The sequence below is a fragment of the Oncorhynchus nerka genome, linkage group LG9a (genome assembly GCF_034236695.1).
Source record: "Oncorhynchus nerka isolate Pitt River linkage group LG9a, Oner_Uvic_2.0, whole genome shotgun sequence".
Classification (NCBI taxonomy): Eukaryota; Metazoa; Chordata; class Actinopteri; order Salmoniformes; family Salmonidae; genus Oncorhynchus; species Oncorhynchus nerka.
Window position 1 is genome coordinate 17,254,540 of NC_088404.1, and position 19,736 is coordinate 17,274,275.

A 19,736-nucleotide genomic window follows, 5' to 3' on the forward strand; every position below is an offset into this window, starting at 1 on the left:
ACAGCCCCAAACAGAGCCAGACAGCCCCAGACAGAGCCAGACAGAGCCAGACAGAGCCAAACAGCCCCAGACAGAGCCAGACAGCCCCAGACAGCCCCAGACAGAGCCAGACAGCCCCAGACAGAGCCAAACAGCCTCAGACAGAGCCAGACAGCCCCAGACAGAGCCAGACAGAGCCAGACAAGCACCCCTGACACAAACACCGTCTCCAGCTCATTTCTCCCAAACCTAATAATGGTAAAAGCAATATCTATGATCCAAACTGCACTCCGTCTGTGGCTCACGATGCTCCATAAGTATGTGTACTTGTTATGTGACAGCAGGGTAAACGCTATAGGCTTTTTTAAGAGTGTTTCTCTTAACTTGTGGTGTGGTGTGTGTGTGTGTGTGTGTGTGTGTGTGTGTGTGTGTGTGTGTGTGTGTGTGTGTGTGTGTGTGTGTGTGTGTGTGTGTGTGTGTGTGTGTGTGTGTGTGTGTTCATCAGTTTTTCGCCTAGAATGGAATTGGAGTTTTCCAACACACACATCGTAAAAAATGTATTATCTAGAACGTAGTTGTACATCTGTTCTCCTCTGTCTGACTGTCTGTCTGTATGTGTGTCTGTCTGTCTGTGTATGTGTATTATGTGTGTAGTGGCGTCAGGCGTCGTCCTCGGTGAGTCTGGGCAGGGTGATGTTGGCCCATGAGCAGGACTACAGAGGGCTGCTAGCTGGCTGTGTGTGTGTCAGTCTGCTGCTGCTGATGTTGCTCACTCTGTTCCTCTGGAAAAGGAGGAACAAACACATTGACGGTAAGTCAGTTATTTTGTGATATATTTTCAACTGTGTGTGCGTGCGTGTGCATGTGTGTGTGCATGTTTGCCCGCCTCTTACTGGCTGTGGGATTGTGAGGTGTTGAGCTGATGGGAGCACTGGTGGAGCGCTCTATCCTTCTCCTTCAATGACTGTGTTCTCTCTCCCTCTGCTACTGCCTCCTCCTCTCTCTTTCTCTGTCCCCTCCCTCTACCTGTACCCCCTCTCTGCCACCCCACTCTCTTCCCTACATCCTCTCCTTCTCTCTACCTCCTACCACCTCTCCTCCTCTCTCTCCTCTCCCTCCTCCCCTCTCTCCTTCTCTCTCTCTCTCCCTCCTTCCCTCCCTCCTCTCTCTCTCTCCCTCCTCCTCTCTCCCTCCTCCTCTCTCTCTCTCTCTCTCTCATCCTCTCTCCTCTCTCTCTCCTCCTCTCCCTCCTCCTCTCTCTCTCTCTCCATCCTCTCTCTCTCTCTCTCTCTCTCTCTCTCTCACATCCTCTCTCTCTCCCTCCTCTCTCTCTCTCTCTCTCTCTCTCTCTCTCTCGCATCCTCTCTCTCTCCCTCCTCCTCTCTCTCCCTCTTCCTCTCTCTCTCTCTCATCCTCTCTCCTCTCTCTCTGCCTCCTCTCCCTCCTCTCTCTCTCACCCTCCTCCTCTCTCTCTCCCTCCTCCTCTCTCTCTCCCTCCTCCTCTCTCTCTCTCATCCTCTCTCCTCTCTCTCTCCCTCCTCCTCTCCTCTCCATCCTCCTCTCTCCATCCTCCTCTCTCTCTCTCTCTCTCTCTCTCTCTCTCTCTCTCTCATCTCTCTCTCTCTCCCTCCTCATCTCCCTCCCTCCCTCCCTCCTCCTCTCTCCTCCTCTCTCTCCTCCTCTCCCTCCTCTTCTCTCTCTCCTCCTCTCTCTCTCCTCCTCTCTCCTCTTCTCTCTCTCTCTCTCTCCCCCTCTCCCTCCTTCTCTCTATCTCTGGTTTCCAGATCTGGCTGAGGGTAAGGTTTGGTATGACGGCAGGGCTCACATTCAGCACTTGGATATGTTGGCTAATGCCCGGAGCGTCAGCCCCACTAACGAAATGGTGTCCCACGAGTCTTTGGACTATAGAACCACCCTGCTGGAGGGTACGTTTCCTGACACTACACCACTGGGGCAGTTACTCTGACCCTAAAAACTAACACTAACCCTGTACTAACAACACCTGCCTTTCTTAACCTTAACCTCTAACCTCTAAAGAGATGGCCATCTAACTCTGTGTGTTTTTTATTCTTTGCTTCATACCTGATGCCTATTCAGATCTGGGAAACCATTAATGTATCGATGGAGGTGAAAACCAGAAGGCACTCCAACGTCCAAGAACTAGAGTTTCCCATCCCTGCCTGCTCCTCTTTCAAAATAACCCTCACATTTTCACTCATGCAAACTCATTTGCCCTCCCCTGCTTCCCTTCTCCCCCCAATGACATAAAGAACGAATGGGCAGGTCTCAGGTTCCCTCTCTTCCTTTCTGTAACCATGACTCTCTCTTTCTCCGACCTTTCTCTCTGGCATCACTCTGTGATCATGTGACCTATGTTGACCTCTAACCCTGACCCCTGTAGTAATTGACCTTTGGCTATATTGTTTCAGACCAGGGCGTGGAGAGGCCAGAGTCATGCAGGGGGGCTCCCCCTATCTACGGGAGCCATGGGGAGCTGCTGTCCCCCAGATTGGGGCTCGGAGGCATGGGTCTGGGGGCAGAGGGGGAGCTGGTGTCCCCTCTCCTGTCGGCCCCGGTCCACATCGACCCGTCCCAGCTGCACCCTGACCTCCTGAAGGAGGTTCAACATGTGGTCATCGCCAGAGAGCATCTGCTGTTACATTTTAACCAGGTCATCGGCAGAGGTCAGTGGGATGATCATACACGTGTATATACTGTACACACTTCTGATACATGAACACATACACAGGTACAGTGCACGCAAAGACGCCCACATCCATGAACACACGTGCACACACACACACACACACACACACACACACACACACACACACACACACACACACACACACACACACACACACACACACACACACACACACACACACACACACATACACCTATATCTACACACACACTCACAGACACACAGACACACACACACACACATACACCTATATCTACACACACACACACGCGCGTGCACACATACACACACACACACACACACATACACACACACGCACACACATACACCTATATCTACACACACACACCTAAACACACATTACATTAACACAGACTCAGACACACTTATAAAGCCATTAGGGAACATATAGGTCTCTCACAACCTATCAGAATCCATCTCCATAGGGGATACACCTAAATACACTTTAGAATCACCTTGTAAGAGCTTAATGACCAACATTATCAAACCACCAGGTTGGACATCCAGACATAAATAATCACCAGACATTATATGTGGTCACCAAGTGGGGTGTTCACTACTTCACTATATCACTATATTAGTTTAAAGGAGAAAGGCCTTTCTCTGTTATTAACATCCCCACAATGTTCGGGGACAATGCTCCCAAAAACTGCCTCCTCCCCCTTAGCTCAACCCTCGGGGAGGCCTAGGGATTCCGAAAGCAGAATTAGGGGGTGGGGTGATTTGTACCCGGGTAGCATTGCAAGCTCCATTGTTGATCCGTGTGGTGTAAGCTGAGCCGTCTTTGCATCTGCAGGGATTGTGATGGAAGAACGCCTCAGAGAGTTCTCTACGTTCCTCTAGCTTTAATACCCCAACACCCCTGCAAAGCTGCACTGAACCCTCTCGACCACATATAATTCAATAAGGGCCACGGTAACTCAGAGCTCAGATAAGGGGATATAGCCTCCCACTGCTATGGCTGTAACTGTAGGGTGCTGTATGAATGGCCCTCCAGTAAAGGGTTATAGAAGTCACCTAGGCTTCAACCAGTGGTGGGAAAAGTACACAATTGTCATACTTATCAAACACAATTGCAAGTAAAATACTACTTGAGTAAAAGTCGAAAAGTACTTGTTTTTAAATATACTTGAGTATCAAAAGTAAAAGTATAAATCATGTAAAATTCCAGACGGCACAATTCTTTTGCTTTTCTAATTTACAGATGGCCAGGGACACACTCCAACTCAAACATCATTTACAGATGGCTATGGGCACACTCCAACTCAAACATAATTTACAGATGGCTAGGGGCACACTCCAACTCAAACATCATTTACAGATGGCTAGGGGCACACTCCAACTCAAACATAATTTACAGATGGCCAGGGGCACACTCCAACTCAAACATCATTTACAGATGGCCAGGGGCACACTCCAACTCAAACATCATTTACAGATAGCTAGGGGCACACTCCAACTCAAACATCATTTACAGATGGCTAGGGGCACACTCCAACTCAAACATCATTTACAGATGGCTAGGGGCACACTCCAACTCAAACATCATTTACAGATGGCTAGGGGCACACTCAACTCAAACATCATTTACAGATAGCTAGGGCACACTCCAACTCAAACATCATTTACAGATGGCTAGGGGCACACTCCAACTCAAACATCATTTACAGATAGCTAGGGGCACACTCCAACTCAAACATCATTTACAGATGGCACACTCCAACTCAAACATCATTTACAGATGGCTAGGGGCACACTCCAACTCAAACATCATTTACAGATGGCTAGGGGCACACTCCAACTCAAACATCATTTACAGATGGCTAGGGGCACACTCCAACTCAAACATCATTTACAGATACACTCCAACTCAAACATCATTTAAGATGGCCATTAGGGCACACTCCAACTCAAACATCATTTACAGATGGCTAGGGGCACACTCCAACTCAAACATCATTTACAGATAGCCAGGGGACACACTCCAACTCAAACATCATTTACAGATGGCCAGGGGCACACTCCAACTCAAACATCATTTACAGATGGCCAGGGGCACACATTTACAGATGGCCAACTCAAACATCATTTACAGATGGCTAGGGGCACACTCCAACTCAAACATCATTTACAGATGGCTAGGGGCACTCCAACTCAAACATCATTTACAGATGGCCAGGGGCACACTCCAACTCAAACATCATTTACAGATGGCTAAGGGCACACTCCAACTCAAACATCATTTACAGATGGCCAGGGGCACACTCCAACTCAAACATCATTTACAGATGGCTAGGGGCACACTCCAACTCAAACATCATTTACAGATGGCCAGGGACAAATCTCAAACATCATTTACAGATGGCTAGGGCACACTCCAAAAACATCATTTACAGATGGCTAGGGGCACAAATCCAACTCAAACATCATTTACAGATGGCTTTTCCAACTCAAACATCATTTACAGATGGCTAGGGGCACACTCCAACTCAAACATCATTTACAGATGGCTAGGGGCACACTCCAACTCAAACATCATTTACAGATGGCTAGGGGCACACTCCAACTCAAACATCATTTACAGATGGCTAGGGGCACACTCCAACTCAAACATCATTTACAGATGGCTAGGGGCACACTCCAACTCAAACATCATTTACAGATGGCTAGGGGCACACTCCAACTCAAACATCATTTACAGATGGCTAGGGCACACTCCAACTCAAACATCATTTACAGATGGCTAGGGGCACACTCCAACTCAAACATCATTTACAGATGGCTAGGGGCACACTCCAACTCAAACATCATTTACAGATGGCTAGGGGCACACTCCAACTCAAACATCATTTACAGATGGCTAGGGGCACACTCCAACTCAAACATCATTTACAGATGGCTAGGATGGCTACACTCCAACTCAAACATCATTTACAGATGGCTAGGGGCACACTCCAACTCAAACATCATTTACAGATGGCTAGGGGCACACTCCAACTCAAACATCATTTACAGATGGCTAGGGGCACACTCCAACTCAAACATCATTTACAGATAGCTAGGGGCACACTCCAACTCAAACATCATTTACAGATGGCTGTAAATGATTTGGTTGTTGCTTATTTGACATCATATTTATTCTTCTTCATACAGGACACTTTGGCTGTGTGTTCCACGGTACCTTGATGGAGGCTGATGGACAGAAGCAGCACTGTGCCATCAAGTCTCTCAACCGTGAGTACTGCATGACCACAAAGGCACAGTTCACCCCGTCAGTGTTCATTCAAATCTCATTGCTCTGATATGTCACCACACAACGCAACGCCGCAACAACGTTAGAGGGCTTATCTCATCTCTTGAATGTGCTACGGCAGTGTGTCCTGTGGAAGGATGATTGAGATGGATTGGCTCCTGGTGGTGAGGATGACATTAGGGTCCCCCTCTCTCTAATTGTGTAAACTGTCACTTTATCCTGAGAGATGAATGTCCTAGATAATTCTTCCACAAGGCTTCTGGAAGCTCTGCCGCTGGACTGGTGGTAACCCATAGCGATAGAGGGTTACCACTGCCTTGTTCTCTAAGCCTTGGCTTTCTCATTGTGTTTACAGTGACCTAAAGTTCCCCAGGGAGCTTTAAAGAAAATAAAGAAGTTCCCCAGGGAGCTTTAAAGAAAATAAAGAAGTTCCCCAGGGAGCTTTAAAGAAAATAAAGAAGTTCCCCAGGGAGCTTTAAAGAAAATAAAGAAGTTCCCCAGGGAGCTTTAAAGAAAATAAAGAAGTTCCCCAGGGAGCTTTAAAGAAAATAAAGAAGTTCCCCAGGGAGATTTAAAGAAAATAAAGAAGTTCCCCAGGGAAATTTGTCACTGTCATGGAAAAGGCACATGGTTTGGAGGATATTGTAGATGATGTCAACATGTTGTTTCTGCAGTAGGCAGATAGTTCTAAACATCCAGCTTCACAGCCTCGTTTTCTTAGATATTCTGTGATCTTTCTTTTACTCAACTCTAAATGGCGAGTCGTCTTTCTTTGCTTGTGTGTGTGTCGTCATCTGGTAGTTACAGTGAAAGGGCAGTTTTATCAGACGTTTTATCTTAGCTAAATGAGATTCTGTTTCAAACGAGATTAGAAGAGAAGGGGAGAAAGAGAAAGAGCAGTGACACCAGGAGCACTGATTCGATTGGATAATGGGAGTGTTGTGTAGCAGTAACCTATAGGTTTGGGGTAGGGTCACAGTCCCTATGCTCAGACAGCCTGGAGACTGGCTCCTCATGGGCTTCTAACAGTGGTATATAACTAAGGTTTAGATGGCACAACGGTAAAGAGATAGAGGTTTATGGCTTGATGGCCTGTTTTTGTTAGCGTTTTTGTTGGTGGTCCATCTAACAGCACATGATTAAGCTTTAATGTCAGGTTGCTGTAAAACATAATGTGTTCTCTTCTCAACAACTTGGTTAAATAAAGGTAATAAATAAATAAACAATCCTGTAATATCTTGCTGTGTTTCAGGGATTACTGACCTGGAGGAGGTGTCTCAGTTCCTGAAGGAGGGGATCATCATGAAGGACTTCAGCCACTCCAACGTGTTGTCTCTCCTGGGGATCTGTCTGCCCCCTGAGGGCTCTCCTCTGGTGGTGCTGCCATACATGAAGCACGGAGACCTCAGGAACTTTATCAGGGACGAGACACACGTAAGATTTTTATTTTGATTTATTTCACCTTTATTTAACCAGGTAGGCAAGTTGAGAACAAGTTTTCATTTACAATTGCGACCTGGCCAAGATAAAGCAAAGCAGTTCGACACATAAAACAACACAGAGTAAAACAAACATACAGTCAATAATACAGTAGAAAAATAAGTCTATATATGATGTGAGCAAATGAGGTGAGATAAGGGAGGTAAAGGCAAAAAAAGGCCATGGTGGCAGAGTAAATACAATATAGCAAGTTAAACACTGGAATGGTAGATTTGCAGTGGAAGAATGTGCAAAGTAGAAATAAAAATAATGGGGTGCAAAGGAGCAAGATAAATATATAAATACAGTAGGGGAAGCGGTAGTTGTTTGGGCTAAATTATAGATGGGCTACGTACAGGTGCAGTAATCTGTGAGATGCTCTGACAGCTGGTGCTTAAAGCTAGTGAGGGAGATAAGTGTTTCCAGTTTCAGAGATTTTTGTAGTTCGTTCCAGTCATTGGCAGCAGAGAACTGTAAGGAGATGCGGCCAAAGGAAGAATTGGTTTTGGGGGTGACCAGAGAGATATACCTGCTGGAGCGCGTGCAACAGGTGGGTGCTGCTATGGTGACCAGCGAGCTGAGATAAGGGGGACTTTACCTAGCAGGGTCTTGTAGATGACCTGGAACCAGTGGGCTTGGCGACGAGTATGAAGCGAGGGCCAGCCAACGAGAACGTACAGGTTGCAGTGGTGGGTAGTATAAGGAACTTTGGTGACAAAACGGATGGCACTGTGATAGACTGCATCTAATTTGTTGAGTAGGGTATTGAAGGCTATTTTGTAAATGACATCGCCGAAGTCGGATGGTCAGTTTTACGAGTATGATTGGCAGCATGAGTGAAGGATGCTTTGTTGCGAAATAGGAAGCCAATTCTAGATTTAACTTTGGATTGGAGATGTTTGATGTGAGCCTGGAAGGAGAGTTTACAGTCTAACCAGACACCTAGGTATTTGTAGTTGTCCACATATTCTAAGTCAGAACCGTCCAGAGTAGTGATGCTGGACGGGCGGGCAGGAGCGGGCAGCGATCGGTTGAAGAGCATGAATTTAGTTTTACTTGCATTTAAGAGCAGCTGGAGGCCACGGAAGGAGATGTATGGCATTGAAGCTCCTCTGGAGGGTTGTTAAGACAGTGTCCAAAGAAGGGCCAGAAATATACAGAATGGTGTCGTCTGCGTAGAGGTGGATCAGAGACTCACCAGCAGCAAGAGCGAAATCATTGATGTATACAGAGAAGAGAGTCGGTCCAAGAATTGAACCCTGTGGCACCCCCATAGAGACTGCCAGAGGTCCGGACAACAGGCCCTCCGATTTGACACACTGAACTCTATCAGATAAGTAGTTGGTGAACCAGGCGAGGCAATCATTTGAGAAACCAAGGCTATCGAGTCTGCCGATGAGGATGTGGTGATTGACTGGGTCGAAAGCCTTGGCCAGGTCAATGAATACAGCTGCACAGTATTGTTTCTTATCGATGGCGGTTAAGATATCGTTTAGTACCTTGAGCGTGGTTGAGGTGCACCCATGACCAGCTCTGAAACCAGATTGCATAGCGGAGAAGGTGCGGTGGGAATCGAAATGGTCGGTAATCTGTTTGTTGACTTGGCTTTCGAAGACCTTAGAAAGGCAGGGTAGGATAGATATAGGACTGTAGCAGTTTGGGTCTAGAGTGTCCCCCCCTTTGAAGAGGGGGATGACCGCAGCTGCTTTCCAATCTTTGGGAATCTCAGACGACACGAAAGAGAGTTTGAACAGGCTAGTAATAGGAGTTGCAACAATTTTGGCAGATAATTTTAGAAAGAGAGGGTTCAGATTGTCTAGCCTGTCTGATTTGTAGAGGTACAGATTTTGCAGCTCTTTCAGAACATCAGCTGACTGGATTTGGGAGAAGGAGAAATGGGGAAGGCTTGGGCGTGTTTCTGTGGGGGGTGCAGTGCTGTTGACCGGGGTAGGGGTAGCCAGGTGGAAAGCATGGCCAGCCGTAGAAAAATGCTTATTGAAGTTTTCAATTATAAATCAAATCAAATGTTATTTGTCACATACACATGGTTAGCAGATGTCAATGCAAGTGTAGCGAAATGCTTGTGCTTCTAGTTCCGACAATGCAGTAATAACCAACGAGTAATCTGGCTAACAATTCCAAAACTACTACCTTATACACACAAGTGTAAAGGGATAAAGAATATGTACATAAAGATATATGAATGAGTGATGGTACCGAGTGGCATAGGTAAGATGCAGTAGATGGTATCGAGTACAGTATATACATATGAGATGAGTATGTAAACAAAGTGGCATAGTTTAAAGTGGCTAGTGATACATGTATTACATAAAGATGCAGTAGATGATATAGAGCACAGTATATACGTATACATATGAGATAAATAATGTAGGGTATGTAAACATTATATTAAGTAGCATTGTTTAAAGTGGCTAGTGATATATTTTACATCAATTCCCATTATTAAAGTGGCTGGAGTTAAGTCAGTGTGTTGGCAGCAGCCACTCAATGTTAGTGGTGGCTGTTTAACAGTCTGATGACCTTGAGATAGAAGCTGTTTTTCAGTCTCTCGGTCCCAGCTTTGATGCACCTGTACTGACCTCGCCTTCTGGATGATAGCGGGGTGAACAGGCAGTGGCTCGGGTGGTTGTTGTCCTTGATGATCTTTATGGCCTTCCTGTGACGGGTGGTGTAGGTGTCCTGGAGGACAGGTAGTTTGCCCCGGGTGATGCGTTATGCAGACCTCACTACCCTCTGGAGAGCCTTACGGTTGTGGGTGGAGCAGTTGCCGTACCAGGCGGTGATACAGCCCGACAGGATGCTCTCGATTGTGCATCTGTAGAAGTTTGTGAGTGCTTTTGGTGACAAGCCGAATTTCTTCAGCCTCCCGAGGTTGCGCCTTCTTCACGATGCTGTCTGTGTGGGTGGACCAATTCAGTTTGTCTGTGATGTGTATGCCGAGGAACTTAAAACTTGCTACCCTCTCCACTACTGTTCCATCGATGTGGATAGGGGGGTGTTCCCTCTGCTGTTTCCTGAAGTCCACAATCATCTCCTTAGTTTTGTTGACGTTGAGTGTGAGGTTATTTTCCTGACACCACACTCCGAGGGCCCTCACCTCCTCCCTGTAGGCCGTCTCGTCGTTGTTGGTAATCAAGCCTACCACTGTTGTGTCGTCCGCAAACTTGATGATTGAGTTGGAGGCGTACGTGGCCACGCAGTCGTGGGTGAACAGGGAGTACAGGAGAGGGCTCAGAACGCACCCTTGTGGGGCCCCAGTGTTGAGGATCAGCGGGGTGGAGATGTTGTTACCTACCCTCACCACCTGGAGGCATCCCGTCAGGAAGTCCAGTACCCAGTTGCACAGGGCGGGGTCGAGACCCAGGGTCTCGAGCTTGATGACGAGCTTGGAGGGTACTATGGTGTTGAATGCCGAGCTGTAGTCGATGAACAGCATTCTCACATAGGTATTCCTCTTGTCCAGATGGGTTAGGGCAGTGTGCAGTGTGGTTGAGATTGCATCGTCTGTGGACCTATTTGGGCGGTAAGCAAATTGGAGTGGGTCTAGGGTGTCAGGTAGGGTGGAGGTGATATGGTCCTTGACTAGTCTCTCAAAGCACTTCATGATGACGGAAGTGAGTGCTACGGGGCGGTAGTCGTTTAGCTCAGTTACCTTAGCTTGCTTGGGAACAGGAACAATGGTGGCCCTCTTGAAGCATGTGGGAACAGCAGACTGGGATAGGGATCGATTGAATATGTCCGTAAACACACCAGCCAGCTGGTCTGCGCATGCTCTGAGGGCACGGCTGGGGATGCCTTCTGGGCCTGCAGCCTTGCGAGGGTTAAAACGTTTAAATGTTTTACTCACCTCGGCTGCAGTGAAGGAGAGACCGCATGTTTTGGTTGAAGGCTGTGTCAGTGGCACTGTATTGTCCTCAAAGCGGGCAAAAAAGTTATTTAGTCTGCCTGGGAGCAAGGCATCCTGGTCCGTGACTGGGCTGGTTTTCTTTTTGTAATCCGTGATTGACTGTAGACCCTGCCACATACCTCTTGTGTCTGAGCCGTTGAATTGCGATTCTACTTTGTCTCTATACTGACGCTTAGCTTGTTTGATTGCCTTGCGGATGGAATAGCTACACTGTTTGTATTCGGTCATGTTTCCGGTCACCTTGCCCTGATTAAAAGCAGTGGTTCGCGCTTTCAGTTTCACGCGAATGCTGCCATCAATCCACGGTTTCTGGTTTGGGAATGTTTAATCGTTGCTATGGGAACGACATATTCAACGCACGTTCTAATGAACTCGCTCACCGAATCAGCGTATTCGTCAATGTTGTTGTCTGACGCAATACGAAACATATCCCAGTCCACGTGATGGAAGCAGTCTTGGAGCGTGGAATCAGATTGGTCGGACCAGCGTTGAACAGACCTCAGCGTGGGAGCTTCTTGTTTTAGCTTCTGTCTGTAGGCAGGGAGCAACAAAATGGAGTCGTGGTCAGCTTTTCTGAAAGGAGTGCGGGGGAGGGCCTTATATGCATCGCGGAAGTTAGAATGGCAATGATCCAAGGTTTTACCAGCCCTGGTTGCGCAATCGATATGCTGATACAATTTAGGGAGTCTTGTTTTCAGATTTGCCTTGTTAAAATCCCCAGCTACAATGAATGCAGCCTCAGGATATATGGATTCCAGTTTGCAAAGAGTCAAGTAAAGTTCGTTCAGAGCCATCGATGTGTCTGCTTGGGGGAATATATACGGCTGTGATTATAATTGAAGAGAATTCCCTTGGTAAATAATGCGGTCGGCATTTGATTGTGAGGAATTCTAAATCAGGTGAACAGAAGGACTTGAGTTCCTGTATGTTGTTGTGACCACACCACATCTCGTTAACCATAAAGCATACGACCCCGCCCCTCTTCTTACCAGAAATATGTTTGTTTCTGTCGGCGCGATGCGTGGAGAAACCAGCTGGCTGCACCGACTCCGATAGCGCCTCTCGAGTGAGCCATGTTTCCGTGAAGCAAAGAACGTTACAGTCCCTGATGTCCCTCTGGAATGCTACCCTTGCTCGGATTTCGTCAACCTTGTTGTCAAGAGACTGGACATTGGCGAGTAGTATGCTAGGGAGTGGCGCGCGATGTGCCCGTCTCCGGAGCCTGACCAGAAGACAGCTTCGTTTGCCTCTTTTACGGCGTCGTTGTTTTGGGTCGCAGGCTGGGATCCATTCCGTTGTCCTGGGTGGAAGGCAGAACACAGGATCCGCTCCGGGAAAGTCATATTCTTGGTCGTACTGATGGTGAGTTGACGCTGCTCTTATATTCAGTAGTTCTTCTCGACTGTATGTAATGAAACCTAAGATGACCTGGGGTACCAATGTAAGAAATAACACGTAAAAAAAAATATTAAAAAACTGCATAGTTTCCTAGGAACGCGAAGCGAGGCGGCCATCTCTGTCGGCGCCGGAAGTCTCATATAGTGGATTTATCGGTGGTGACAGAGTTTTCTATCCTCAGTGCAGTGGGCAGCTGGGAGGAGGTGTTCTTATTCTCCATAGACTTTGCAGTGTCCCAGGACTTTTTGGAGTTTGTGTTGCAGGAAGCAAATTTCTGCTTGAAAAAGCTTGCCTTGGCTTTTCTAACTGCCTGTGTATATTGGTTTCTAACTTCCCTGAAAGTTGTTTTTGTGTTGGTTAAGGGCAGTCAGGTCTGGAGAGAACCAAGGGCTATATCTGTTCCTGGTTCTACATTTCTTGAATGGGGCATGCTTATTTAAGATGGTGAGGAAGGCATTTAAAAAAAATAACCAGGCATCCTCTACTGACAGGATGAGGTCAATATCCTTCCAGGATACCTGGGCCAGGTCGATTAGAAAGGCCTGCTCGCTGAAGTGTTTCAGGGAGCATTTGACAGTGATGAGTGGAGGTTGCTTGACCGCTGACCCATTACGGATGCAGGCAATGAGGCAGTGATCGCTGAGATCTTGGTTGAAAACAGCAGAGGTTTATTTAGAGGGCAAGTTGGTTAGGATGATATCTATGAGGGTGCCTGTGTTAACGGCTTTGCGGTGGTACCTGGTAGGTTCATTGATCATTTGTGCGAGATTGAGAGCATCAAGCTTATATTGTAGGATGGCTGGGGTGTTAAGCATGTTCCAGTTTAGGTCACCTAGCAGCACGAGCTCTGAAGATAGATGGGGGGCACACACACATACACAAACTCTAGTCATATAATCACCTTTATAAGTCATAGTGTTTTGGCTGGAATAATGACTGATTTAGGCCATTGCAGCTGAAACATTGTATATTTAAGTACAGGAATAAAGCATGGGAGCAGCATATACTGTAGAGATGTAGGGTCTTCATTTGATCACCCTGTTGTTGCAGGAAATGTCATGCACAGCAGACATGCAAGCTTGTAGTGTATTCAAGGTTTAAATGGCTTGTAAAAGTTTAATTTCCACTTAAAATGTTCAGACTTAATTTGCCCTACCAAAAATGTATCAACCCCTACAAAAATTACATGTAGTTATAATCCACACAATACTTTACACTTACTGTTGCTGTAGCATTATTTTCCTGCTGTGAGAAACTGGTCAAATTAAAGTCCTACATCTGTATCGCATGCAGGCCATTCAGTCTTTTTTGGCCTAGCACCAGTGGATACATTTGGGATGTGCATATCACCTAAACACACCCTTCCTTGTTTTCCCAGAACCCAACAGTGAAGGACCTGATGGGCTTTGGTGTGCAGGTGGCCAGGGGCATGGAGTATCTGGCCAGCAAGAAGTTTGTCCACAGAGACCTAGCTGCCAGGAACTGCATGTAAGATCTGGAACCAACTGTCAAATGCAATCTCAGACAGTCAGTGTGTGGAAGTGTAGTCACCATTGTAGGAGAGCTAACGCATTGAGAGCTAACGCATTGTCATGCCATACAATCATGCATACTTTGAGATGTTTTATTTTAATGGGTGCCATTTTGCTCCAACCATTACAGGTTAATAACACTCTAGTAAGAATTTGTGAATCCAACATGGCTGCCAGTTTCCCCTAGCTCTGTGAATCTCCAGTAAGGCTGTGGTTGAAGCCGTCTCTCTCTCCTCTGCTAGGCTGGATGAAAGCTACACAGTGAAGGTGGCAGACTTTGGCCTGGCCAGGGATGTGTATGAAAAGGAGTACTACAGCATCCACAGCAAGAGTGGAGTCAAACTACCGGTCAAGTGGATGGCCCTAGAGAGCCTGCAGACACACAAGTTCACCCCCAAGTCAGATGTGGTGAGAGCCTACACACACACACACACACACACATGCATGTACACACACCATTATCCACTTATTAATTCACTTACAGTTAAGTGATAATGCCCGAGAAGCCCGTGTTTGGAGGATATATTGTCTTGGACCGGCAAACCGTGCCAACATATCCTCAAACACCGGCTTAGAGGGCATTATTGTCACGATCGTCGTAGTGAGGAGACCAAAGCACAGCGTGGTGTGAATATTGTACATTCTTTTAATGTAGATGAAAGAACATGACGAACACTAAACAAACAAAATAATAAGACGAACGTGACTGCTATCAATACTGTGTGCAAACATGCAACATCACATAGACAATAACCCACAAACCACAATACAAAACAGGCTAACTAAATATGGTTCCCGATCAGAGACAACGACAAACACCTGCCACTTATTGAGAACCATATCAGGCCAAAACACATAGAAACAGACTAACTAGACATGCAACATAGAATGCCCACTCATATCACACCCTGACCAAACAAAACATAGAAACAAACAACTCAAATAATGGTCAGAGTGTGACAATACCCCCCCTAAGGTGCGGACTCCGGCTGCAAAACCTAAACCTATAGGGGAGGGTCTGGGTGGGCATCTGGCCGCGGTGGCGGCTCTGGCGCGGGACGTGGACCCCACATAGTCATTTACCTCTTCAAGGGCCTCTTTAGAGTGGCGACCCTCTCCTCCGACCTGGACTGAGGGGCAGCGCCGAACTGAGGGGCAGCTCCAGACTGAGGGGCAGCTCTGGACTGAGGGGCAGCTCTGGACAGAGGGGCAGCTCCGAACTGAGGGGCAGCTCCGGACTGGCTGACGGCTCTGGCAGCTCCTGGCTGGCTGACGGCTCTGGCGGCTCCTGGCTGGTTGACGGCTCTGGTGGCTCCTGGGTGGCTGACGGCTCTGGCGGCTCCTGGCTGACTGGCGGCTCTGGCGGCTCCTGGCTGACTGGCGGCTCCTGGTTGACTGGCGGCTCTGGCAGGTCCTGGCTGACTGACTGCTCTGGCAGGTCCTGGCTGACTGATGGCTCTGGCAGCTCCTGGCTGACTGACGGCTCAGGACAGACTGGTGGCTCTGACGGCTCAGGACAGACTGGCGGCTCTAGCAGCTCAGGACAGACAGGAGACTCTAGCAGCTCAGGACAGATGGGAGACTCTAGCAGCTCAGGACAGACGGGAGACTCTAGCAGCTCAGGACAGACGGGAGACTCTAGCAGCTCAGGACAGGAGGAAGGCTCTGGCAGCGTTGGACAGGCGGGAGCACCTGTAGGCAGAAGACGGAGAGACAGCCTGGTGCGGGGGGCTGCCATCAGAGGGCTGTTGCGTGGAGGTGGCACTGGATAGACCGGACCGTGCAGGCGCACTGGAGTTCTTGAGCACCGAGCCTGCCCAACCTTACCTGGTTGAATGCTCCTGGTTGAATGCTCCCGGTAGCCAGGCCAGTGCGGCGACGTGGAATAGCCCGTACTGGGCTGTGCTGGTGAACCGGGGACACCATGCGTAAGGCTGGTGCCATGTAAGCCGGCCCGAGGAGACGTTACTGGAGACCAGATGCGTAAAGCCGGCTTCATGGCACCTGGCTCGATGCCCACTCTAGCCCAGCCGATACGAGGAGCTGGAATGTACCGCATCGGGCTATGCACACGCACTGGGGAGACTGTGCGCTCCACAGCATAACACGGTGCCTGCCGAGTCCCTCTCTCTCTCCGGTAAGCACGGGAAGTTGGCGCAGGTCTCCTACCTGGCTTCACCACACTCCCTGTGTGCCTCCCCCCAATACATTTTTGGGGCTGCCTCTCGGGCTTCCAGTCACGCTGCCGTGCTGCCTCCTCATACCGGCGCCTCACTGCTTTCGCTGCCTCCAGCTCTGCTTTGGGTCGGCGATATTCCCCTGGCTGTGCCCAGGGTCCTTCGCCTTCCAAATTCTCCTCCCAAGTCCAGGAGTCCTGCGTTCTTTGCCGCTGCTGCTGCTGGCCGTTACCACGCTGCTTGGTCCTTTGTTGGTGGGTTATTCTGTCACGATTGTTGTAGTGAGGAGACCAAAGCGCAGCGTGGTGTGAATACATTCTTTTAATGTAGATGAAAGAACACGACGAACACTAACATAGAATGCCCACTCATATCACACCCTGACCAAACAAAACATAGAAACAAACAACTCAAATAATGGTCAGAGTGTGACAATTATCACTTTTATACAACGCGTTACCAACATATTCAAATAATGATTGCCATATTTTCATATTTTCATTAATTTTCATGAATTTATACATACCATTTCATCCTTCCATGTGATATAGTCCTGACACAAATCAAGGGTGGCTATCCAAGCCAGTTGGTCGTTCGTTCTATCGGTTAGGTTGCCAGAGACGCAAACCGGTTGTGAAGTCCTTTGGTTCTATACCAATGGACGCGACCCAGTCATTCGTTCTAAATGTTCCCCCTTGCTTGCTAGCTAGCCAACTACGGATAACACAGTCACATCAAACAATGAAGAAAAAATAACAGAAAAGTAGCTGCATTTGCATTTGTTTAAGACGTTTTCTAGTGACATTTATTTGGACAACAATGAGCTGATGATGCACGATTTTGCCTGGCATAGAAAATGTGCTCTCTCATCAGGACATTGTTCAGAGGAGCTAGCCAACCACATGGCTAACACAATCACTTCAAACTGAAACTGGAAAGACAGCAAACTAGCTCCATTTAGTTTCGTTTGACCTGTTTTTCTAGTCTAACCAAATGCTAGTCTAAAAGAAATGAGAAATTATATCTCAATGCCTTTTTCCAGTGTAGATCAAGTTTATAAATTGCCTGGTTAGGCTGATGAGACAGTGGAACAGTGAATAGGCATTTCAACGTCATAGCCTTAGCCGGCGGTTACTTGTGGAATTCACACCGGCTGGAATGTGGTTTTAACCAATCAGCATCCAAGATTAGACCATTCTCTTATCTATTCAAACTCACACACACTATTACTCTACTACCTATACACACACGCACACAACAACACACACACACACACACAGAAACGCACACAGTATCGATGAGAACCTATGATAATCAGCATCAACCTTAATCTTGCCTGCTACCCTCTCAGCCCCACTCCTTCTTAACAAACCACCACACTTACTGTTTAGTCTCTGGTTAATGTACAGTTTCTGTTTATAAGGTTAGCTTGTTTCTGCTACAGTTTCTATTTATAGGGTTAACCTGTCTATGCCACAGTTTCTGTTTATAGGGTTAGCTTGTTTCTGCTACAGTTTCTGTTTATAGGGTTAGCCTGTCTATGCTACAGTTTCTGTTTATAGGGTTAGCTTGTTTCTGCTACAGTTTCTGTTTATAGGGTTAGCTTGTTTCTGCTACAGTTTCTGTTTATAGGGTTAGCCTGTCTATGCTACAGTTTCTGTTTATAAGGTTAGCTTGTTTCTGCTACAGTTTCTATTTATAGGGTTAACCTGTCTATGCCACAGTTTCTGTTTATAAGGTTAGCTTGTTTCTGCTACAGTTTCTATTTATAGGGTTAACCTGTCTATGCTACAGTTTCTGTTTATAAGGTTAGCTTGTTTCTGCTACAGTTTCTGTTTATAGGGTTAGCCTGTCTATGCTACAGTTTCTGTTTATAGGGTTAGCTTGTTTCTGCTACAGTTTCTGTTTATAGGGTTAGCTTGTTTCTGCTACAGTTTCTGTTTATAGGGTTAGCTTGTCTATGCTACAGTTTCTAGGGCTCATAGGACTCATAGGGATCATAGGACTCATAGGACTCATAGGACTCATAGGACTCATAGGGATCATAGGACTCATAGGACTCATAGGGATCATAGGGCTCATAGGACTCATAGGGCTCACAGGACTCATAGAAAACATAGGACTCATAGGGATCATAGGACTCATAGGGATCATAGGACTCATAGGACTCATAGGACTCATAGGGCTCACAGGACTCATAGGGATCATAGGACTCATAGGGCTCATAGGACTCATAGGGATCATAGGACTCATAGGGATCATAGGACTCATAGGGCTCATAGGACTCATAGGGCTCATGGGACTCATAGGACTCATAGGGCTCACAGGACTCATAGGGATCATAGGACTCATAGGACTCATAGGCATCATAGGGCTCATAGGACTCATAGGACTCATAGGGCTCATAGGACTCATAGGGCTCATAGGTATCATAGGGCTCATAGGACTCATAGGCATCATAGGGCTAATAGGACTCATAGGACTCATAGGACTCATATGTATCATAGGGCTCTGGTCAAAAGTAGGTCATATTATAGGAAATAGGGTGCCATTTCAGACACAGCCTGTAAAGTACTGTGATGTGATCTGATGTGTTATTGGTCCATTTGGTGTTCTGTGTTTCAGTGGTCGTTTGGCGTGTTGCTATGGGAACTGATGACCCGGGGAGCCCCACCCTACTCGGACGTCAACTCTTTCGACATCACAGTGTTCCTACTGCAGGGGAGACGCCTGCTGCAGCCAGAGTTCTGCCCCGATGCACTGTGAGTAGTGCAAACACATGACACACACACAGACACACAGACAGACAGGACACACACAATCTTGCACACACACAAACACACATACATGTACACTCTTCAAGCTTATACCCCACCACTCCCAGATATAAGACTATTTTATTTTATTAATAAAAGTGCACACACACACACACACACACACACTCCCCTGTCCTTCACCTTGACCAATGTACATAGAGGCATGGCTCAGTGCTTCTCATTGGCAGAGACATTGAGATGAACAGAGGCCCATTGTTAACTTAGGTACTGCATGGAGAGAAAGAAAGATATGCAGACAGGGAGAGAGAGAGAGAGAGAGAGACATACAGGAAGAGGGAGGGAGACAGACAGACAGACAGACAGGGAGACAGACAGGGAGACAGACAGACAGACAGACAGACAGACAGACAGACAGACAGACAGACAGACAGACAGAGAGGGAGGGAGGGAGGGAGGGAGGGAGGGAGGGAGGGGCAGGTAGTGGA

The 19,736-nt window shown here is 47.3% G+C and overlaps 1 protein-coding gene across 1 annotated transcript in view; it reads left to right on the forward strand.

The window, feature by feature from the left end:
* The window catches only part of met (MET proto-oncogene, receptor tyrosine kinase), a 33,381-nt gene that overhangs the window by 10,898 nt on the left and 2,747 nt on the right, over window positions 1–19,736 (forward strand). The window contains exons 4-11 of the mRNA XM_065022136.1: window positions 634–790; window positions 1,764–1,904; window positions 2,409–2,663; window positions 5,861–5,941; window positions 7,213–7,394; window positions 14,144–14,253; window positions 14,540–14,705; window positions 19,100–19,236. Of these exons, the coding sequence (XP_064878208.1) occupies window positions 634–790; window positions 1,764–1,904; window positions 2,409–2,663; window positions 5,861–5,941; window positions 7,213–7,394; window positions 14,144–14,253; window positions 14,540–14,705; window positions 19,100–19,236 (1,229 nt within the window). The remainder of the gene's footprint in view (window positions 1–633; window positions 791–1,763; window positions 1,905–2,408; window positions 2,664–5,860; window positions 5,942–7,212; window positions 7,395–14,143; window positions 14,254–14,539; window positions 14,706–19,099; window positions 19,237–19,736) is intronic.